The 25,177-nt window shown below is 36.2% G+C and overlaps 1 protein-coding gene across 7 annotated transcripts in view; it reads right to left on the bottom strand.

The window, feature by feature from the left end:
• The window catches only part of CADPS2 (calcium dependent secretion activator 2), a 374,092-nt gene that overhangs the window by 20,201 nt on the left and 328,714 nt on the right, over positions 1-25,177 (bottom strand). For all 7 annotated transcript variants that reach the window (XM_058189606.1, XM_058189612.1, XM_058189605.1 and 4 more), the window contains one exon: positions 6,964-7,071. In XM_058189606.1, coding sequence (XP_058045589.1) covers positions 6,964-7,071 — 108 coding nt within the window. The remainder of the gene's footprint in view (positions 1-6,963; positions 7,072-25,177) is intronic.

The following is a 25,177-nucleotide window of genomic DNA, read 5'->3' as shown; positions in this document are numbered from 1 at the left end:
GATAGCAATGTTTATTAATTAAAACTGTTAAACCGCTTTTCATCTCTGGAGATATTAGGGTAGTCTAGAAATATAATTATAATATAAAACTCTAAACCCTGTATCATGAGAGAGACAAAAACAACTAATTAATACAGTTTGACAACCACAATGTTTAGAGTTAGCCCCTGAACACCACTACTAATTCCAGTCCAATATTTATGATGCGAAGGACTTCAGAGTTGGATACCAGAATTGACACAAAAATATCAAGGGCATTTTTTAAAGGGAAGAAGCTACAGCTGATATTTGAATCCAAATTAGTAGGTTTTGAAAAGCAAGAAGTAATAACTTGAACTGGGTGTAAAAGCAAATGTATTCTTACGGAAATTGGCCCACATGCATGTACAGTTTGTAAGGTCTTAGTAAACCAGGTAGTTGGACACAGAAGTATTAAAGAAAAAAGGAGACTGTGGAACAATAACTTCAATTTCATTTAATCTCACAAAACATAAATAAGGTAAAGTTTTGAGGACCTGTATACTGCACGAATCAAGAAGAGGGCCGTGAAAATATTTGCAGATCCCTCGCATCCTGGACATAAACTGTTTCAACTCCTACCCTCAAAACGACGCTATAGAGCACTGCACACCAGAACAACTAGACACAAGAACAGTTTTTTCCCGAAGGCCATCACTCTGCTAAACAAATAATTCCCTCAACACTGTCAGACTATTTACTGAATCTGCACTACTATTAATCGTTTCATAGTTCCCATCACCAATCTCTTTCCACTTATGACTGTATGACTATAACTTGTTGCTGGCAATCCTTATGATTTACATTGATATATTGATCATCAATTGTGTTGTAAATGTTGTACCTTGATGAACGTATCTTTTCTTTTATGTACACTTAGAGCATATGCACCAAGACAAATTCCTTGTGTGTCCAATCACACTTGGCCAATAAAAATTCTATTCTATTCTATTCTATTTAGAATCAATGGAATAGAACCTACATTACTGGGAAACTGATGTACATGCAAAAATCTGTAAAAAAATATTTAAGTGTCTGAGGGAAGGCCATCTCAAAGCTCCCCCACCCAGCCCCAACTCTGCAGAACAAAATGGCCTCAGTCACTCTTTCCAGGCATGGTATGATCATGATTAAAAAGTCACAAATTAATTCTAACTCAATTTTCATGATTGAAGAAACTATGCCTTGGCAAAAGACAAAAGAACAAGTTCCCCAGTGTGATAGAGACAGTGGTTACTGGTTTTGCAACCTGAGTTCATGTAAGTTCAAAAGTATTCTTCCAAAAAGCTTCTATAGTACTAAGGTTTATATTTTTAATAGGACTATTATAGTAATAAGACTATTATAGGAAGAGGGGTTTTTTTTTGTTTTGTTTTTTTGCTACAAGGAGATATTTATGGTGAAGCCTATGTAACTTTTTTTGCTTCCCTAGGATAGTTTTTTGTTTCAGTGTGGTGTTCAGAGAGAAAAAAAGAGAAGAATGGAGAAAAGAAGGGTTTATGGAGGAATACCCGGAGTCAGGGAGGAGATTACCTCTTAGGACTCACAGACACAGTCAAGCACTTCCACTTCTTTGAGCTCTGCCCCTCCAGCACCTATTCCTAGACATTCCATGATGCTCAAACTCATCACAAAGATGTTGCCCTTGTGCAAGTGGAATAGTGGCTTAAGGATGCAGGCTACTCTTCTTGCTTCTAACTCAAATAGACAAGAGATGCTCTCATATTAATTACAGTGAAATCTATTACTAAAACTGGCAGAGATGAGCAATTCTATCACATCATAGAAAAAGGCAAAAATCTGCTCTCTCTTCCTTATGCCCTGTGCCATTTTATGCACCTATCTTCACACGCGTAGACATTTTAAAATTTGTTTTTAACTGAACTCTTTAAACCCATTCAATCATAATCAAGGAAAATATGTACAAACTATCTTGAAACCTCTTCCTTATTGTATTTGAGCTAGGAACTATTCATACGTTAGTATTTACAGAACAAAAAAAAGCAATCTTTGTATTTATCTATTCATACATTTTAAAAATCTCCTTAAATAAACAATACACCTGTATTGAAATGTAGAAAAGAATGTTAGTGGAGCACTCAGTAATTCAGACTTGACCAGGTTAGTCACATGCACTAAACTTTTCAATACGGTATTTTGAAACAATATGGAGAATATGTTGAAACAATATTAAAATACGACTAGGAAAAACTTCCCTGTCTTCAGTTTGAAAGTCTGAAAGCTACTTTTAGAAGTTTCTTCTCATATGAGATATAATGGTTTAAACAATTTAAGGATAACAGGTGTGACTTAGTTCTGAAACACTGATGAAACATTATTTAAATATACTATAATTTATTTTCATTCAATCAATCCCTAAGGCATGAATTATTTTTCAGACTGACAAAAAAGGTTTTTCATGTTTTTATTTCAATGTATCAGAATGTGAGTTTCCTCTTTCATTTTCATGCATGATTTAAAAAATGGCCTTTTAATGCTTAAGAATGAAAAAATATTGCTAATTTGTCAATAAGAGCTCCCAACTCCCAATCCATTCACTCCTTGTGCACAGAACAATGATGAGAGAAGCCATTATTCAATGGAATGAAAGCAGCATAAAGTCTACTGCCTATGGCTGATGATAGTCTGATTGCTTAGCCATGACAGCCCTAGAATTTCAGGGTCTTACATTCAGATTTGGAACCATTGTTGCTGGCCAGGCAAAAATCACTCTCAGATAGTGTGGCTCAACACAAAGATTATATAGGATAATGTCTTAATCTCTTCCTCTCACCATTAACAGAATCATCAGTGCTTGGAACACTTTACCTGACTCTGTGGTCTCTTCCCATAATCCTAAAAGCTTTATCCAAAAACTTTCTACTATTGACCTCACCCCATTCCTAAGAGGACCATAAGGGGCGCGCATAAGCGCACAAACGTGCCTACCGTTCCTGTCCTATTGTTTTTCTTTTCTTCTTTCTATATATATGCTTATACCTCCTTATATTTACCCATATATGTTTATATACTATATAATCTTTTGTATGATTCCTACATATATTGTTGTGACAAAATAAATAAATAAATAAATAAATATGGTTTTTCACAACAGTATGTGAATTGATTAGGGTTAGACTACTTCAGTTGATAGAAACTTCTGTTTGTGGTAGTTCATTCATACATGCTACTTTTTGTAGACTTGCTGTAAAATATAATTGACTTCTTCCCTAAAAAAAGCTCATTTATATAAGCTACTTGATTTAGCACTATAATGACTCTACCTTAAAACTGCTGAACATTTATATATGAATCAGTCCACTGCACCCGAACACTGACAGAAAGTGTATAGAAAGATTGTTTAAATCTAGGATCACATATATATTAAAAATTAGACTGGAATGAATCACAATTTTAGAGCCACTGGAAGATTTAGCGAAGGAGCTAATCTTTACCCATGTCTTGCCTAGCAAAGCTGAGTTGAGAACATTTCTACACAATCTGTTCATGGGTACACCACAAATGAGCAAATATATAATTTGCATCAAACCCGTGTTTAAGCAAATAAGTCTGTGATTATAGGTTGTTTGAGTTTCATTGATCTAATTCTTTGAACTGAATAGCTCAATTATTATTTATTTACATAAGTCATTTAAGTAATACTATACAGCACATATCTTGATACTGTAGTTGCAGGTGCAATCTGAGTGCATAAAATCCAAAATCTCTAAATGGACATCTTTTTTGGATTTCCTAAAATGGTTGAATTTTCCAGGTGACATGAGTAAAAAAACCAGAGGATTGGCAATTTTGAGGGTGAAATCATTAAGTACAGTAGCTTATTTTTCTCTTTTATGGATTTTTAGAATCTTGCCAAGGAGCTTAAAAACAATCTAGAAAATTAAATTACTCACAGTGCTGGAATTATTCTTAAAGCCAATTTATCAAATCTTGTACTGTACAGAGTATGTAAAATCAAACTAAATGAACAGTAATTTGTCATAGGTATCTGTCATAAGGAGATATAAAATTAAGCTATTGTTTAAACCCAGATAGCTTTAGTGTTTATACAATTATTCTTGATCAACAACTCAGTGCCACTGGACTGCGTCTGACTAGATCCAGATTAAGACTTTCCTAAGTTTTGCTATATTAAGGGACTTACACTGCATAAATTATAAAAACATTTTTTTTCATTTGCTCATAACTTTTCCAGAAAAGGATAGGAACGCAGTGAACTGAATTTCTGAAGTTCCCTGAGCCTTGATCCTAAAAAAGAGTTCAGCGTTCAGAATATTATATGAAAAGAGCCAGTAATTTATGTTGCACAAGTGTTGTTATGTTGCACAAGTATTTGTTACCTGACTTTACAGAAATCCTCTTGTAAGTAATCAAAAGGTAAAATTTGGATTTAGTGTTGAAACAATCAGTTGAATTCACTATCTATGAAGCAGACACCTGAATATAATTTCAGAAGTGACAAGGTTGGGGAATAGCAATAATACTGTCAACTCTAGTAACAATTGTAATGACTGTAGCACAATTATGGTTTAAAAAACAGGGACTGCAGTAAGAGTACAAGTAATGCCATGATAGAGAAGAGTAGAGGCACTATTCAGATATTCCATTTACTTATACTTTGCTAATTTATAGGAATAATTAACAAAAAAATACTATACAGTAGTATAAAATATTATAGGCACAACAAAATAAAAGTAGCCAAACTGTCCATCTGTAGTTTTGAATTTAAAAATTCTGTAAAAGCACTGAATCTCTCCAAATGCTTCCCATTGCCAGAAGAGGGAATAGGGATTGTTACCCAGAAATTTTAAACATTTAAAAAACAGCATAGCAAGCTGTGGGAAATAGAAAAAAACACCTTCAAAGTGGACCATATGCTTGCCTATCCATAAAAACTAATGCAAAGTTGGAAATATGGCTCTTAATACTTTGTAAAAATGCCAGCTGAATGAATGAATTTTCTCCCCTTGCAAGAAATCAAAGCTCTTGAAAAATAAATATATAAATAATTTTTCACACATAGCGACACTTCGCTTATTATACCAGATGATACTTTTCTTCTAGAACTGCTTGCAAATGTCTGTAAAAGAGGGAGCTTGAACAAGGTTTATTTCAATCAGCCAAGATAAGAAACAACAAACACTGACATGACATATCCATGGCAGAGAATCTTGTGTGGTGAGACCTTGCATAAGTGACATAAGTGAAGTGTCACAGCAAGGGCTGTGAATTGCTGTTATGAAAACATTTGCAGAAAACTTGCATAATTAAATGAAACTGCTAGAAAAGCTTTCTGAAATGCCATGGAGATTGAATGTAAATAAATACCTTCCATGACAAATAAAGTATTCAGAATCTGTACTAGATTCAACTGCGGGAAACTGCAGAAAGTGAGTTTCACAAGGAAAATAAAAGCAGCCGATTATGCCAGTTAGATTGCCCAAAGATACACAACAAGCTAGCAAATCTGGCCATTGCAAGAAAAAGGCACAAATAAGAACATTTTACTGATTGTATTTTTATTGATCAACAACTGAAATAAAGTTCCATTCTGGCCCTTTTGGGCAAAAAAGAGAATGGGTAAACTATAACAGACTGGGAAAGAGAAAGTAGACCCAAATGGTTGGAATAGGATAGTGCTATTGAGACGCAGCAGTCACTAGAATTCTCTGACAATAATTTTCTAACATCTCTTTTATAAATGAGAAATTCCAGAATTCTGCAAGCTTGTTTAATTGGTTTGAGTTCTGTCTATTGTGTGAAGCCTGACGCTAATATCTGCAAAACTATAATCTCTCTCTCACACATATCCAAAGTATTCTACAAGGAAATCAGACCAAGTTGTCCAGTAGCCAAAAGAATGCAAAAGGAAAATAAAGGATCTATAGCCATTAAGGTTGGAAATAATCAAATCTGGTACTATTGCTGAAATTTTTTCCTGTTTTGTTTTTGGAATTCTCATTTGATTTGATGGGGGGGGGGATTGCTATTGTTCCTACCCTACCTCTTCAGAGAAGAAAAAAAAAACCACCTTGAGGAACCGCAATAATTTTTCTGTTTTGAATTTCTCGTAATTTTAAGATGGCCAAAAGTAAACACATGGACAGCTTGCCTTTATACTGAAAGAATGTAATATGAACTGCTGGGTTATGTTATTGAATATGATTATAGAGCAGATGTATATCCAGAAAGGATCCATCTGTTTAAATCCAATCTAAACACATAAAGGAGGTTTACCATTTTCTTGTACATGAATATGGCATTTTTCCTATGCCGCTTAACAATTTAATTTCTTCTCACAGTACATGCAATAGAAAAATGACAACCTTTGTTAAGAGATCAACTTCTTCCCAACTCTCCTAAGCTGAGGAGAAAAAAAACAATGCTATAGTATTTCAGCTGTTTGAAGTACCTGAGATTGGAACCTTTTCCTCCGAAAGAAGATAGTTTTGTGATATCATCAAAGGAAGCACAATAGCATTATGAAAAAAAATGGTATGAATGTGGTAGGGATGAAGACATAATCAAGGATGGAAAGATCTGACCCATACAGCTGAAGAGATATTTCAGCTACTATGGAGATTATGGTCTCTGTACTTACCTCATAAATGCCCATTAGATGTGGTGAACTCTACAGCTGAAGCAGAATTGACTTGCATCTCAGCGATGTATTGTGTGAATATAAATCCAAGAGACTCTTACAAATCATAAGCTTTCTAGCACTTCATTTTTTTAAAAAGGCAACGAAGGAATAGTAATATTTTTCAGTAATATCCTTTCTGAGAAAAAGTATTTTTGAAATCCAAAATCAAGAGTGGCTTGTAACCATTGTGATTCCTAAACTATAAAAATAATCAATAGAAGGCAGGTGTTCATAATATTCAACTCTATGAGGTACTATTTCTCATTGAGACAGTTACTTACATCAAATAATTTTTCTATGTACATTTCTTCATTGACTTTATCTCGAAGTATATCTTGATTTTGACGAACAAACATAATGTAAGTATCTGCAAGATCCATCCCTGGTTTCTGTTTTAGTAAGAAAAAGAAAAAAAAGATGAGAGGTTTAAGCTACAACTTGCAGTGTTATTTTTATCATATACATGTGTGTATGTGTATACATATACATGATAAAATGTACATGTGTGTACATATACATGATACAATAAATACCTGCATGCATATGCACATTATTTGTCTTAGAAAAATTCATGTAAGATTTAAGGGAAATTCAGATTAATTAATATGGATCTTTTAATAGGAAGCTGATTCTGTCCTATTTTAAAATTCCAGGAAATTTTTGAAATATATTCAAGAATATATGTTTCAAGCAGCACTGATTTATGTTTATGTATATGTGTATGTATATATGAATATGTATATGCATATATCCAAGCGTGTCTCTGGGTATATTTTGCAAGTATGGACACACAAAGGCAATAATGTGAAACAAAGAAACCCAGCACACAATAATGGGAGAAAAATGAATGTGGATTATGAATTAACAGGCTTCAATAAACAGCATGAGGAAATACATGCATAGTACTATGAATAAATATTTAAAAAATTATATTTACTCATCCATACATACACAGTTGTGGTCTGCAGTCTGGATGTATAGAAGTATAGCATGGATATGAAAACAAAAGATGGATACATTATAGATCAAGAAAACATACTATTTTTGACTAAATTCCTCCTGTCTTGTCACATGTCATGTCAGTTCATGGAATCATATCTACTTTAATCGTATCAAGTCATGACACAGTTTGTAGGAGAACAAATGCTAACAACACTCTTAAATGATTACTCTTTATACCTGGTTACTGATCATAATAAAGATTATCAATCAATCAATACTTCAATAGCCCAATCTGAAACATTTCTTAGGTTCTGACAAATGTAGAATAGCAATTAAAACTTTAAAAAAGTGATGAAGAAAATATAAAGAGACATAAGACTTTCTGCATTTGGTCCAATCCTGAAAACGTTCCCGAAACTCAAGTGGAATATGCTATTATTTGTTGTATTTGTTTTAGTGTAGTTTTAATAATGTGCTAATTGTTATTTTAATAGTAGAAAACTACCAAGAATTCAGAAAAAATGAAGCGGTAGATAAACTGCATAAATAAAAAAAAAAAATATTTATTCATAAAATATCTAAAACTAAAAAGAAAAAAGATACACTGATAAATGCAATAATATAAATCATTTGGCACCTTGGAGATTTCAAAGAAAACAATATTAGAATGCAAATCTGACATACAATGTTTGTAATGAGCTGTGTTATTTCAACAAATATATCTAAATAATCAATTTATCTTCCTCTAAGAATCCTAAAAGACAATCTATCATTCTCTGATACTATCTACCCAATATATTTTGTGAAGTTGAATAGCTTTTTATTTTATTCAATACACAAAACATTTTTATTTTTTTAATGCTTACACTGACTCTTTGGGATTCAGATTTATAGAGGGAAATTCATCATAATGGATTTAGAATTTTTAAAAGTATCTTTATAGTGCAAAATGCAGCATGCATCTATACAGAATAATTGTGTTTACATTACAAAAATTACCCAACCATTCTCTGCTCTGGTTATTACACAATATACACCATAGAATGACACAATCTGTCATAAGGTGATCATGTTTTTAGCTTTCCTAATCACTACAGAGTAGTCTGGGATGTTGTCAGTTTTGCCTTCACCATCTGCCTTCTAATTATTCCCCCCACTTAATAAATACATACTCCTCATGCTGTTCTTTTGTGATAAGCAATGTAATGCAGAGTGCAGAAAAGGAATAAAATCTGGTAAACCATAGAAATGAAGATCAGAAAACATTAGAAAAAAATAAAAAAATAGCTAAACCTAGTCTACAACACCATTATTCGTTAAATTTAATCCATAGTTTTCTTCCTTGCAACCAATCATTGCTTCCACCATAATCATAGAAAAACCACTCTGAGAAGATGTTTCAGGCATCAAAGCTCACCCATCATGTAGACTGTACAAAGACTAAACTGTACAAAGATCTCTGATCTTTTAGAGGGTGAAAATGATGATGAGAAGGTTTGAAAAGAGACATGGGCTAATAGGTGGTTTTTAAACTGCTATTTGGGAGAAAGAAAAGCTGAGCTTTGTCGGAATGTTTGAAAGTACTGTTGATCAGAGGTGGAGCCTAACAGTACATCTATGTTGGACAACAGATTTAAAGACTTTCAGAAATAGGCATGTAGCTAAGAGGTCCCAGAGAGAACAGCAAGAACAGAAGAAAGCAACTGTTAACTCCCTGTTTCTCTACACTATACGGTTAACTAAGTAGGAAACTGGACACATAAGGGAGGAGTCACAAAAAAGAATCACAAAGCTTGTTTAGCTAGCGAAAAGCGAAGACAATTTTCCTGTGTAAGGTTGGAGATAATAACTGTTAATAAAATACGTCCCTTTTTAACAAAGTGAGACATTAAAAGAACTTGCAGAGAAGCAGTAAAACAATACTCTGATATTTAAGAAAAGTAGAATCCTTAAAGTATCAGAAGAGCAACTTTGGAAGAGTTTTGTTTATAATATAAACTTATTACAAATAATCTTATGCAATTCTTGAACAACCTCAGTTTAGTTTATAAATAGTTTGCTAAAAAAGTGGTTCCCCATCAGCTGTTATCTATGATTTATCAACTTTGTTCCCATCCTGAAAACATTTGAACTATGACAATTACTTCACATATTTTTTTTAAAGTTCTCACTTGTCTCTTTTTGAAGATCTCATTAATTCTACCCAACAACTTTTACACTCTTCCTTTTGACCCATTCACTCTTCCTTCATATACTTGTTTTGCAATTCATCCTCATTTCATTCTCTCTATATGACAAAACCTCTTTAATGTACTTCTTTCATACTTACAACTCACTTTTGCATTTTTTCACGTTCATACAGCTCTCATCTGATCTTGATCCTATCTTTTCTTAATACATATACTTTCAAAATACTCCATTCCCACACCATTCAAATTATATTTGATTTTCGTAACGTACCCAGTTCTTATTATTTTCATATAGTTATAGGCAGAAAAAAAATCCTATATACAGCTCTTCTTTCACCTTTTATTCCAAGCAAAAGATCTCTACCTGCAACATTTCTATCAGCATTTGGCCTTCTTAGTAGTTTTCATCCATCTCACCACCTTTAGTAAACATCTTACTAGGAAACAGAAATTCCCATATTTACCCGTTCTAGTTTTTTGCCACTGTGTTTTACCTGTAATCATTCATTTTTATTTTTCCTGTCAAACACAACATTTTGGGCTTTGACATTTTAATCTTTAGACTGCTCCTTGTTGCAACATACAATCTGTCTAATGTGTTTTTTGTGTGTGCTCACTAAGCATGGTTGTTTATTTGCAGACATTTCATTACCCAGTTTGAGTAATTCATTACCCAACTTTGCAATTGTTGTTACCTAGTTCAATAATGAAATGTCTGTAAGTAACAACCAAACTCAGAAAGCACCAAGAACTCCAACAATTCAACCCTGAGCAACATATATTCCATTTTATTGGAATCTTTTGAATGATTACAGTATTGCAAATCATTTGAAGTCCCATTATCATTGTCCTCACACAAGTGTATCTTCAGCCATGTCCCAGCTACTGCACTTCTATCATAATCAAGTGTTCCTTATTTATTTATATTTAACAACCAAGGGGACAGACATAATACATTCTTACCCTGGCAGAGTAAAACAAGGTGCTTCAGAGCTGGTGTGGGCAGGCTGTCACTGGCTCCTTCACTCAAATATGTATTTTCATGAGCCTGAACAGCTAGCATAGGAGCTCAGAAAAACATACACTTTCTTTAAGGAAGCACCATCAGATAACACATCAGTGTTATACTTACTCTAAAACATAATCTTTATTTTTGCTTTGGATCCCATTGTAACATATTTACATTTTCATTCAATACAAATCTTCAATTTATTTATTTCAGTATTCCCTCACGTCAGCTTCATTCAGCTTTTACTTTTGATTCCATTCATTCTGCTGGCAGCTCCTTGTTTAGCACTTCCAAATCATTTTTGGAACATTTGTTTTCTTACATGCATTTTTTTTCATCTATTATAGTTCCAATTAATATAACTTCATATATTATAGTGGTATTCTGTGACATATTCTTTTCACACTTCCATATCTATATCTTCAAGCAGTTTCCATGTCATCTTTCCTTCCCATTCATCCTGTTGCGAGATTATTTTTCTTCTACAGAAAGCAAAGGTAGGATGAGGTATAACAATTACATTGAATATTGTTCCTCTTTCACTCCTGCCTTGCTAGTTTGTCACTGGCAGAGCACAAAATTTATTGGAATGTGTGGAACATTCTGACTTAGCAAACTTATTTGTTTCTTTGTGGGAATCAGGAGCATTAGGCATTCTCTTTCGAAGTACATTTCAGCATCAGAAGTGTGCATTACATCATAATTATATGAGGAAGGACAATACCACTTTTGCACTCTGTCCCAGATAGTTAAGTTAAAGGTTAAGATGTAACATTGCAACACTGCTCCCTACTAGAAGCATTTGTGAATTAACGTTATGCTGAAGAATAATTTTCACAACAAATTACAACTTACTGTCTTCATGGAAATCTGTTTTCAAGTTTTTAAAACATCCTGAAAATAGTCAATTCTTGAGGGAAAAATTCCCATTAGCAGTTTTTCCTCCTTTTTCTTGGAGCTGTTTACCTAATTTGCGACATATGGGAATTTCACACCTAGTGAATATATTTTCATGTAGCTTGTGGCATGAGACTCTAATTATTAGGAGAATATACACAAGTAAGATAGATGCAACAGCTGGTGACATTTACCAATTAGAATTACAGTTCTTTAAAACACTTTATACTTTTTCCTCCCTGCCCTGTATACAGAGTAATTATCTCTGATACATTTGTTGAAAAAAGATAATTTTTCTTTTAAATAGTTTTAGTTGCTATATATACATGTCTGAATATACACAACTGATGATTCAAAGAATTTACAATTACAAAGCCTTTAGTTAAAGCTAATGAAATTATATTACCTAATTAAAATGTACAAAAAAATTAATGAACAATTACTTAAGTAAAAATATATCCTGTTAATTTAAAATAGTTGGGGCATGCAGTGTAAATCCTAATAAGCTGTTTTAGCCAGTCTAAGAAACAATAATCCTGCTTTGCCTATCAATTTAGTTGGTTGTCGCAGAAGAAAGGTCAATTTCATGGCCTCTGATGTGTGAATGCTGCAGTGTTTGATCCTCTCCTACCTGGTTTTCAACATCTGAAGTCTAGTCTAATGAAGAGAAGAACTAAGGGCGACATGATAGCAGTCTTTCAATATTTGAGGGGCTGTCACAAAGAACAGGAAGGCAACCTATTCTCCAAAGTATCTGAGGGCAAGACAAGAAGAAACAAGATGGAGGAGAGATCCAGCCTAGGATCTCAAGCTTAGGAGAAATTTCTTGACAGTGAGAACAATTAATCAGTGGACTGACTTGTCTTCATAAACTGTGGATGTTCCATCACTGGAGATTTTTAAGAAGAGATTGAACAGTCATTTTTTGGAATGGTAGAGGGTCTCCTGCTTCAGCAGGTGGTTGGATTAGAAGACTGTCAAGGTCCCTTCCAAATGTTATTCTATATTCTATAGGACTGATGATGCTCAATTATACATTACCAGAGAAGACTGTTCTCGCAATCTAGTTAAAGTCTGATCCCAGTATCTGGAAGATGTCAAGATCTGGATGGGAAGAAATAGGTTAAGGCTGAGTCCAATCAAGACCAAGTTGCTGCTAGTAGATATGGGTTCCCCTTTGATTCTGGTCCTGGGTTTTTGGTGTTCTCTGCATATTACTTTTTTCTTGCAGTTGTTTTTCTTCCAGTTCAGGTAACATCATCAGTGAATGGTAGAGTGAAAATTGTTGAATTTTTATTCATAATAGATTGCCCTGTTAGTTTTGGCTGGATTATAGTTTCTTCTTTGACAGTTCCTTGATTACTATATTGCTTCTTTTTGGATTGTATACCTGATGCTAATTTCTGCTTATATCCGTAGCTGCTGGGAGAATATGTCTCTGGGCTTTTATTTCCTTCCTTGCTTACTGTATATATTTTAAATGGAATTCTGATTATTTTTTTCTATATGTGTCAATTGATGATTTGTCAGAATGCTGAGTTTCCAGGAATTCACTAGAACTTTTTAATTAGTTTCAATTTAAAATAGTAGCAGTTTCTATGTTGAAATTGTGGTTTATATGTTGATAGATTAAGGAATTTTCATTATGTTTTTTGATTGCCAGATAATCACAGATGTGTTATGCCAATTTTTCATCATAGCTGTTACATTTCTTTCATTGTAAATTGTAGAAGATGTCCAACATATGGGCTCCAGTTTAAGACGAGTTAAATATTTATTATGAATATTTTAATTATTTGTGTATTGTTGTCCTATGGATATGTATAAGATTCTTTATAAAATGCTGAGAATCAAACAATTGTGGTGCTTTAAAAATCTGAGTGATAAATACATTTGGAGGGAAATGAGTTATTTTACTGTAAAATAACATATTTTAAACTACTGAGCAAAATATGGGCTACAGAACTACATGTATAGTTAGACAACATTCAAAAGTGCTATAGAATAACATTTTTAAGAAAGTGGTCTTACTGCATTCTAGTCTCCTGGACTTTGCCCCAATGCCTTATCAGTGATCTTAGTCCTGAATGCCAGGTCTGTAATATGGACTTCCTCATTCAGGATTAAACTTTGGATGAGAAGGCTAATTGGCATGTTTCACTCAGACCTGGTTGGGCACATGTGGAATTCCTCTTCTCAATTGTCCAGTTGGTGAATCCAGAAAAAGAAACTCCTGGGACATTACTTTACCAAAAGTATAAACTCTACTGAATAAACCACATTGGCACAGAAGCAGCAAAACCTTCTCAAAACCTTTCCTGCTCAAAAGCAAGCATAGTTAATTCCCCCTTTCACTACGGGCCACTCACAGTTCATTACATCCACCAATTATTTCTGCTCATTTTATTACGGGAACCTGTCAGCCACGCTGGGACATCTGCTCAGTGTGTCCTTGAAATGGAAGTAATGTCTCATGGGAACCAAGGGGTGCTTAAAGCCATTCCCCCCACCTTTGCATTCCATTCCACCCACCTTCCCTTTTCTTTGTCAAGCTGAAAGCGAAGCAGAATGTAGGTGAAAGTGCGAGTCTGTCTTGACATGCTGACCTCCCCAGAAGAAGGGTGGACTTAAAATAAAAACAAACTTACATATTATTACTTACAATTCAACTACTGCTACATTTCCATTGCGGCCAATGAGGGTACCTAGTGTGAACCTCTTTATTAATCTTGCTGCCCTAACATCTGGAGCAGCCACCCACTCAACATCTGCTAATGGGTAGCCTTTCCATAGTACTAGGTATTGTAATTTTCCCTTGTGATATCTGGAGTTGAGAATCTTTTTGATCGCATAGTGCTATTCTCCTGTAACTAGAATGGGAGGAGGTAGTGGTTCTTTGACTAGCCAGATCCCTGAAAGGGTTTTAAAAGACTGCAATGAAATACTGGATAAACTCGCTTAAGACTTCTTGGCAATTTCACTGTCCACTGTTACTGGATTCATGACCCAGAAAATTTGGAAACGTCCTATGTATTTGGGACTTAACTTTTTGCAAGCCTGCCTCAGGTTCAGTTACTTGGTGGACAAATACACCTTATCCCCCACTCTAAGTTCCATTTGGGGGATCCTTTTCTGATCCTTGCCTTTTTTTTTGGCTTTCCCTAGGTATACTTAGTGCTTTACACATGGCAGGCCATGTGGCTTTTAGAGTATTCATTCAATGTGCTAATGGCACTGAGGATGGAGCTTCCTATGGGAGCTCCAGCATGGGCATGAACTCAGTTCTCGTGGCCATTTTGAAAGGGGTAAAACCTGTGCTGCTGTGCACCAAGTTGTTATATGCCACCTCTGCAAAAGGCAGGCATTCGGCACAATTAATCTGCTGATAATTTATACAACAGCATAGGTATTAGTGTACTAATTAGTTGGTGTGTTCAGCAGCCCCATTAGTACTCGGATGGTAGGCAGAGCTAAGTCCCTGGGAAGAGCCTCTCATTTAAAAAAATTCCCACCAAAATTTTGCAGTGAATTGCAACCTCCCCCATCTGAGATAATGTTTTTCAGAACCCTGTGTAAGTCTGTAGAGGTGTTGCACAAATATCTTGGCTAGGACCTGGGCAGAAGAAATATTCAGACATGCCAGAAAGTGTGCTTGCTTCAAGAACAGGTCGATGACAGTCCAAATTATTGTGTTTCCAGCACTCTCAGGCAACTCCATGATAAAGTCCATGGCTATCTCCTCCCACAGGTTACCTGGGTTGGCTACCAACTGTTGCAAGCTGGTAGGCATTTCATGGAGGCACATACAGGACAACTGGCCACATAGGCTTCTGTGTCCTTTTTCATCTTTGGCTACCAGAACTGTGTGAAGGCTCTTCACAAACCCAAAATGCTTGGCAGATTTTGCATTGTGGCTTCTCTGTCTGATGGCTAATTAGGCACTGAGTGCACTCCGAGTTGAGTAAGGATGTGAGGGCCTCCCTTACTCCCAAAAAGGGCACCAAAATCTCTACCTGGTACATCATAGGGATAATGGTGCCACTTACAATCAGGTTATTCCTCCCCTTCGCTGTCACTCTCATAGAAGACCAAGCTGGGCTTGTGGGTTGGAATTCTCCCCCTCTTCGCTGGATTGGGGAAGAGACCTCCACGACCTGTTGAGCTGCCTGCATTTTCTCCTTCACCTTCACAGGTAGTTTTTTCACTTTCAATTGGACTGCGGCTTGTGGTGCAGATGCCAGCCATGGCATGAAGGAATCAGACACTTGGTGGCCCTCCTTCCTACATCGGAAACATGGTGCCCAACTCCAACGGGGCTTCTCCGCCATGGCAGGGGTGCATCACCTCTTCCTCCATTGGACGCTTGGTGTATCTTGGTCATTCGATGGGGCCAGTCGGATGGTAGCTGCCAGGCTATGAAAATCTTGGATGTACTCTGCCCCCAACTGCTTGCCCTCCCATAGGGAACAAATATGGGTTTCTGCACACTGGGCTCCTGTGGGGTCTTTGAATCTGTCTTGCAATGCATGAAAGCATCCAGGTCTTGCAGCTCTGGAGCCCAGTCATTGTGGAGAGACACCAGCCATCCTGCTGCATTCCCTTCCAGGTTTGATTATTATTTGAGTATTGACCTGGGCATGCTTATCCAGGTACATTGCTCCATGTAGTTCCAGACCTGGTGTCGTGTCCCACCCCCACTCCGATAAACGAGTCAAGGAAGTCCGTAACAAACTTGGCAACGAAGCCTCTGCAGCTTGCCAAGTTACTTCGAAGTTTATCAGGGCAGGCAGAAGTCCAAGTTGTGACTTCAGCGATAGGGTCCAGTATCAGCCAACTCGATAAGACTTTTCTTGACTCAAGGTTGGAATGCCAAAAGCAGGTCCTTTATATAGACTGTGGGGTGTGGCTCCATGACTCAGCATTTATCCAGGCCTGCCCCTCCCTTCCTTCTGCTGGCGTCACCTCTCAGATCTCCGGAAGCGAGGATCCTCCCACCCTGAATTGTCTTCAGCTGGATCTGTTGTCTGGGAAAGGGAGGGGTCAGAAGGAGTAGGCCTGAGCAATTCCAATACCTGGCTGGCTTCCTGCTCTGACGGCTGAGCCAAAGGAACACACGCTGTATTAGTGAGATTTATTGGGCTACTCCTCTCACTCCTGGAATCGTCTCCGGGCATGGGGCCAGGGCCGGGGGCTGGAGGCATGACAGGCCATTCATCTTCATTATCAGACTTGGAGTCTGATAACAGGCCCGGTTGGAGACGGGAGGGGCCCAGCTGAGGAGAGGAGGGAGGACGAATCACAACACCTGGGTCAGGAAGTAGGCCAAGTTGGGTTGCCCATTGAACCAGACTCCTGGGGGGCGGGCGGTGACGGTTGGTTCTCTCATACTAGCACATACTCAGGCAGCAACCCCACCATTGCTAGGGATACCAGAACAGGGACATCAGCTGCCACTGGGCCTGTGTGTGCCGGCACCTGCTCTCCCAATGGGGCAGCAGCAGGGATGGTAGCCACTGTCCCATGATGGAGGCCTCCCATCACCCTGGGTCGGGTTGGCACCATCAGCTAGAGGGGAAGAGACAGGGTAGGCAATGGTTTCATGGCCCCCACCCTGGCTCCTGTGATTGCCATTCTCAGTGAGGTGGGTTCCCATGGTTTCACTCCCCCTTCATTTCTTTGTCAGTTGCCAACATCTCAAAACTGCCTAACTCCTGGTGGGGTTCAGGTAGGCTGCTACTTGGAGAACTGGTTTAATGTCAACTGTCCAGTTGGTGAATGCAGAAAAAGAACTCCTGGGACATTATTTTATCAAAAGTATAAACTTTACTCAATGAACCATGGCACAGAAGAAACGAAACCAGCTCTGGATTTCCTGCTCAAAAGCAAGTATAGTTAATTACCCCTTTTCCTATGGGCCACCTACAGTCCATTATGTCCACCAATCACTTCTGCTCATTTTGTTATGGGAACTTACTGGCTGTGCTTGGACTTCTGCTTGGTGTGTCCTTAAAATGGAAACAATGTCTCACAGGAACCAACAAATGCTTGGAAGCCATTCCCTTCACCCTTGCATTCCATTCCATTCCACATCCCTCCCTTTTCTTTGTCAAGCTGTGAGCAAAGCAGAATATAGGTGAAAATGCAAATCAGTCTTGACATTTCTCTTTGAAATATGGCCACTTGATTTCAAGTGTGGTAGCAGTTGTACACCAGTTCTTGTCCTGCTTCTCTGTGTCCTGTATACAAGTAACTGACTAGAGGTCAGACTACAGACCAGAATTAGATGTTTCCAGTTTAATACGTTATTTCTGAAAAGGACAATTGTGGTAATATAAACTAGCCAGGACCAGACTTATTATTTCATTCTAGCTAATATAAACAAAACATTGTTTCATCAAAACCTCCAGTTCATCCTTTTTGATATGAAATAATAAATCAGTTCTCATGTGGGAATAGCTGTTTCTAACTGAACATGTTTATCACTTTTTTTAAACTCTAATCCCTTCTTTTGAATTTTGCTATGTTTTATTCTCATAAAAATCTTATTCAATACAATAAAAAATTTTCTCTTTTGAGGTTCTAAAGACGTGGAATGCACTTTTGGAATAAAGAGTAAATAGTTTGGAGTAGCGGAAAGAGGCTTGTAATGGAAAGTAAAGGGTGGGAAGAGGATTAAGCTCACATCCTGCTTTGGAACATCCTCTATTCCAAATTCCATATCTCTAAAGCTGCTTTTTCAAAGTGTCATTGCACACACTTACAACCCTTTACAATGCAAGTCTTAAGACTGACAAATAAATGTGCATGGACCAAATTTGTATACTCCCCAAGTACTATATGGACTGAAATTTTGTCAGATCCTTAAGAATTTTTTTAAAAATCTAATATATAATTAGGATATTTCACTTCTTTTAAATACAATGATAATGAAAAACATTTATTAACTTTACTATGTGGGCAGGGCAGTGGTGAGCTGCTACCGGTTCGTCCCGGTTTGGGAGAACCGGTAGCGATGGGAGACTCTGCCCACCCGGACATCTCTGCGCATGCGCAGAAGCTTCTGTGCATGTGCAGAAGTGTCACACGTGCATGTGAGCACATCCACAAGTGAACTGATAGCAACGGGATTTGAAACCCACTACTGGGACAGGAGTTGTGATGAGCTAAAAGGACTCTTCAACTCTGCAATTCTGAATGTGAGTCACATTGGTTAAGTTAGCAGGACACAGTGACTAGTGACACTGGAAGCGAGCTGATATAAAAGCATCTATTGGCATCGGGATCAGTCATCATCCCAAAACACTGAATAGAAGCTCAGAGCAAAGATTTAACTGTACTGAATTGCGTTGACACCAGTGGAGCATCTTACTCTCCTGACCTTTATATTCTAGATATTTTATGCTACTTCATAATAATAAACTCTGCAACTCTTTATGCAGCAATAAGACAACCTGTATATTACTAGAAACGACTAGAAATTTTGGAAGTTGTGTGTTGCTAAATACTTTTGCTAAAAATATCTAACTTAATTTGTCACAAATGCTCAACAGTATTAATGTTAATATTTTTTTAAAAAATAGGAGCCAGTGTTATGTACAATGGAAAGTACCATTTTGCCTGATAAACATCTGATAAATAAATGCCAGATTTTAAGAGCAGATTTTTGTTTGCTTGGTTCTGGTGGAATTTGGTGTTCAGACAAGGAGTCAGATTGATCATAGCCACCTGCCAAAACAGCACACAGCCAAATGTAAAAAACTGTGAAGCTTGACTAGAATACAAGGAAATGAAATTTTGTAATAGGGATACTGTTTGATGGATAACACAGGTAACCAAGTGCACTAGCAAAAGAAAGAAAAAGAGAAGAGTGAAACAAGGAAATTAACAGCAGTAGATCCTTTTCTTGAGGTTAATCACTTGTTAACCTGATGAGATGAACTCTATTTACAAAGAGAGAGGCAGAAAATTTCTGGTTAATTATATGCTGCTTCTGGGGCTCTTACTTCCTGTGGCTTCACCTAATCCGCAGGTGTGGATCGTCCCTTCCCATTCACTGGTGAAGGGAGGGTGGTCCTTTCTATACAGCCTCCCTCTGCCCTGCATGCAACAAATTTAAATACAGAAGGACATACTGAACCTTTTTTACTGAATGTTAACAATATATGAAAAGGGCATATTGCTTTTTTTAAATTTAATAATGAAAACTCTCAATCTCAAATATATACTTTAAAGAATTATCTTAACACACAAAATAGATAATTTGTAGTTCATTAAACCATGATATAAAATGTATTTTTTCTTTGGGATTATTCAGCAAAGTCACTGGCACACAAAATTTAAGCTATTTTGTCGTCATTTAAATAGATTCAAGATGTTAAAAGAAAGTGGATATAGAATGCATCCAAATACATGTCAAAATCTTAACCATTTGTAATAAAAGTATTTGGAGCAGTAGACTTATGTTTTAAAGCGGCTAGATAATTTAATGAATTTTTGTAATTTAACACTGTCTGCTTTAAGTTTCTGGCTTCAGTGTTATTGATAGACAAATATTAATATATTCATTTTGCTCATCACATCGGATCCTGGGAGACTAAGAGACAGGTTCCTCCATGCTGCCTTTTTTACAGGGATATTTTTTATACCCATTTTATTGAACATGTCAGGCAGAGTGTTTGAATTTTTTTTAGACATTTCTACTAGAATAACAATTGACTAAAAAATCAATTAGTCAATTAGCTAAGGTGCTTTTGCTGATGCTGAGTAAATTATTTTAATTATTATCTTAATGGTTTAGCCAAATGTGAAATTGTTTTCTTATAAAATATATACCATTGTGATCATCCAGATCATTAAAAGAGGTTGAAGCAGAAGACGCATACTTCTGCAGGTCTGAATGATTTGAAACAAACTGATTAACTGGCCTTTCTGCTATATGGTATTTTAAACATGAACGATTTGTCATGGAAAATATATGCAAATATTACTTCTCACCTTAAGAAAAAAGAACATTTCAAAAGCATTTAGGAAATATAATTACTTAATGTTATCATAGTTTGAATTTTTCTTTTTTCTTTTAAACAGAGTAAATAAAATATAATACAAGTTTTCTTGATTTTGTTTTCTCTCCAGACCATTTTTTCTCCATTTAAAACTTTAAAGACATTTTAGTTCTTTGTTTAATACAAAGATACATACACATACAGTAATTTGCACTCACTAAGGAGACAAGATAAAGAGAATTTGAATTTTCAATTAAATAGAAAGCACTTTAAAATTTCTTCTTTTTTCACCAAAACAAAGGATACTTCTTGTTTATAAAGAAATAACAATCCTGTCTTGCATCTGTTCCAGATTGTAAACCCATTTTTCTGTTAGGGCTATGCTATGTCTTTGATAAAGAAATAAGAAAAGAAAGAACAGGAAAGCCACGTAAAGCTCATCACAAGCTCAATGCATTTCTTTTGTGGACTGATTTAATATTTTAGAACATTTAGTAATGCATCTATACCACAAAGGTGGTATTCAGGAAAAATCCTTAGATTATTGCCTTGCTTGAAAAGGATGTCCCAAAACCGCTGTATCAACTTGCTTAAGTTTTCAAGAAATAATTGACATGGTATTGTCCTTGAGATTAGAGAAAAGGCATAATAGATAAAAGTAAAAAAAAAAATTGCTTAACGCATAGTTTCTAAGTATCTTATCCAGATCCTCAGGAAACAATAATTGAAAATGTTCTCTCAGATGTTTTAATATTATGTATAAACTTGCCATAGCAGGCCTCAGAAGTTCTAAGGTGAAAAGTAAGAGGACTTCTCTGTCATGATTGCCAAAATTATGTTCCAAACCTAGCACTGTTGATATGAAATTTATATTATTTGTACTCCAATCAGCCTACTTATTTCATCTTCTCAATAAGCCAAAGTCAGTGCAACTCTGCAAGACAGTGAACATAAATTACTATTTCATATTAAGATCAAAACACAGACATCAGTTATTCCTATTCATTTATGTTTTACAATCTAGCCATAATCCAGGAGAATTAAGTCTCCAAAAGAAAGTTACAAATTTCTGGGTGCATATCAAGTTAATAATGATCTCAACTTTCTTGAAAAACAGATATTCAAAATTCAATCACTAAATGAATGCCTATTGATTACCTACAAGGTAAGCCTGAATATCGCTAAATGTTAAGTATGTATGTACAGTTTTGATGAAACAGTAAACCATTTTTTTAATTTATTTATTTATTTATTTATTTATTTATTTATTTATTTATTTATTTAGTTGAATACATATTAAATAATATATATAAGTATAAGCATGAATTGAATACATAAAATGAATACAATTAAAGGGAACGTTAGGACAGGGAAGGTAGGCACGCTGGTGCTCTTAAGCACGCCCCTTATAGACCTCTTAGGAATGGGGTGAGGTCAACAGTAGACAGTCTTAGGTTAAAGTTTTGGGGATTTTGGGATGAGACCACAGAGTCTGGTAGTGCATTCCAGGCATTAACAACTCTGTTACTGAAGTCATATTTTCTGCAATCGAAATTGGAGTGGTTCACTTTAAGTTTGAATCTATTGTGTGCTCGTGTATTGTTGTGGTTGAAGCTGAAATAGTCATTGACAGGAAGGACATTGTAGCAGATTATTTTATGAGCTATGCTCAGGTCATACCGAAGGCGGCGTAATTCTACATTTTCTAAACCCAGAATTTCAAGTCTGGTGGCATAAGGTATTTTGTTGCGAGCAGAAGAGTGGAGGACTCTTCTTGTGAAATATTTCTGGACATGCTCAATTGTATTAATGTCCGATATGCAGTGTGGGTTCCAGACAGATGAGCTGTATTTGAGAATTGGTCTAGCAAATATTTGTATACTCTGTTTAGTAGTGTAATCTTACTGCAGAAGAAGCTATGCAAGATTAGGTTTACAACTCATAATGCCTTTTTGGCAATGTTGTTACAGTGGGCTTTGGCACTTAGATCATTTGATATGAGTACTCGAACGTCCTTGACAGAGTGAGAGTCATCTACAAGTCATGTCCACCTAGCTTGTATTTTGTGTTCTGATTCTTTTTGCCAATGTGTAAGACAGAGCATTTGTTGGTTGAGATTTGGAGTTGCCAAATTTTTGACCATTCCGACGCAAAGGGTAGCAGCATTGTTGGTAGCGTTAAATAGTTTAACATCATCGGCGAAGAGAACACAGTTACTTATAATATGATCACAAAGGTCATTTATGTATAATATGAAGAGTGTTGGTCCAAGAACGCTGCCTTGGGGGACACTGCTATTAAAAGGTGCAGGATTTGATAGCGTGCTGCCTATTTTGACCACTTGTTGCCTGTTTGACAGGAATGCAATTATCCAATTATGGAGGGGGCCGGAGATGCTGTAGGATTTTAGTTTTAGAAGTAGTTTGTTATGTACTACTGAATCAAAGGCATTACAGAAGTCAATGTAAATTGCATCTATTGCTTTGCCCTGATCAAGATTTGTAGTCCATATGTTTTTGCAGTGTAGAAGTTGTAGATTACAGAATAATTTTTTTCTGAAACCAAATTATTTATTAGAGAGTAGGTTGTTTGTTTCTAGGTGGAAGGTAGTGGATTGGTTGATGATTGATTCCATTACTTTGCAGATGATGCAGCATAAGGAGATTGGTCTGTAATTTTCAACTAGACTGGGGTCTCCCTTTTTGAAGATAGGGATGACCATGGTTAGTGACCATAGATTGGGAAGGGAGCTGGTCCTGAAAGATTTTTCAAAGATTATGCTTAGGGATTCTGCTATAACAGTGGAAAGCTTTTTTAAGAAGTATGCACATAGTCCATCAGGTCCACTAGATAGAGATGGTTTCAGTCTACGTAGTGCCTTTTCAACCATTTTTTAAAAAAATTTGAATTTATATCCCGCCCTTCTCTGAAGACTCAGGGTGGCTTACATTGTGTAAGGCAATAGTCTCATCCTATTTGTATATTTATATACAAAGTCAACTTATTGCCCCCCAAATAATCTGGGTCCTCATTTTACCTACCTTATAAAGGATGGAAGGCTGAGTCAACCTTGGGCCTGGTGGGATTCGAGCCTGCAGTAATTGTAATTGCAGGCAGCTGTGTGTTAATAACAGGCTGCATTAGCCTGCTGAGCCACTTCCCAGCCCTGAAGGGTATTATTTGCTAAATTATGTTTTAAAAAATACAAATTAAAACAGACAATTAAGGATTGATTTGGAGAAGTATATTAATGTTTTGCTCTGAATTAATATTGCAAATTGTGCTCTTAAACACAAGAGCTACAAATATGCATTTGCTACAGTGACAAGAGATGGTTTTGTATTCTTTCCCACTGGTGCTGCTCAAATCCTGATCATGGCAAATTCTTGTTCAAAAAGAATTGTTGGATTCCAACCATATATAGCATATTTTCACTGACCCAACATATAAGACCAGGTTTATGTGTGCACATGAATGTGAAGAAGTGATGTATGAACTCTTTACAGAATCTGACAGCTGAGCTACAGAATACAAAGTACTATTTTTTCTGCAGCATCGTTTCTTTCCAAATAATCCAGTCAAGTGTTCCACTATCAAAGTAATAAGCCACAAGAGAACTGTATAAGAACTCTATTTAGATGAGCGCAAACACATTGCAACAGTCCTGAAATCTTAAAAAGGAAATAGATCATCTATATAGATATCGATGCAACTTTATCAAAAAGTGCTAGTCAACCCAGTATAGCACAACCAACACAAAACAAAATAAAAGTAAAAATAATAACATTACCATACATCCCAGAAATCACCTGAAACTTCTACATCTACATGGAATCAGCATAGTACAGAAACCAACTAAAGCCCTCCAAAATATCCTAAGTAAACCAAAAGACTCAGCAGCCCTAGAAGAAAAGAACAGCAGTCATCTGCAACACCTACAGTATATATAAAGACTGCCACAGCCACTATGTAGGGCAAACAAGCAGAAGACTAGCAGAACGCATCCATGAACACCAACTAGATATCAGAAGACATGATGAAAATTCTTTAATTTTACAGCATATGGACAGACTTAGCCAGAGTTTCAACTGGGAAACCATGACCACCGTAGACCAAGTCAAATCCAAAAACATTAGAGAATTCTTGAAAGCCTGGCACTCTTTGACAAACTGGGCATCAAATGACACATAGTCATAAACAACATCTACATTCTATGCAAAAGAGAAAATCAAGTCAAAAAGGGAATAAAAAGACCAAAACACTTTCCCATCAACAATCAACACTACCAAGATTAACATCAGACCAACAATCAAGAAATAAACAATATCCCAATCAAGGAACTGCCAAACAAGTTAACAGTAAACAGCCCAATCAAAGAAACTCCCACCAACACTGACAGGGCAAACTACTAGAATATAAATTGAGAGCAAATCTCCTTTCTTACTAGCACTGATAA

Source organism: Ahaetulla prasina, chromosome 7 (assembly GCF_028640845.1).
Source record: "Ahaetulla prasina isolate Xishuangbanna chromosome 7, ASM2864084v1, whole genome shotgun sequence".
Classification (NCBI taxonomy): Eukaryota; Metazoa; Chordata; class Lepidosauria; order Squamata; family Colubridae; genus Ahaetulla; species Ahaetulla prasina.
Note: the sequence above shows the minus strand (reverse complement) of the source record. Positions and strands in the feature narration are given on the sequence as shown.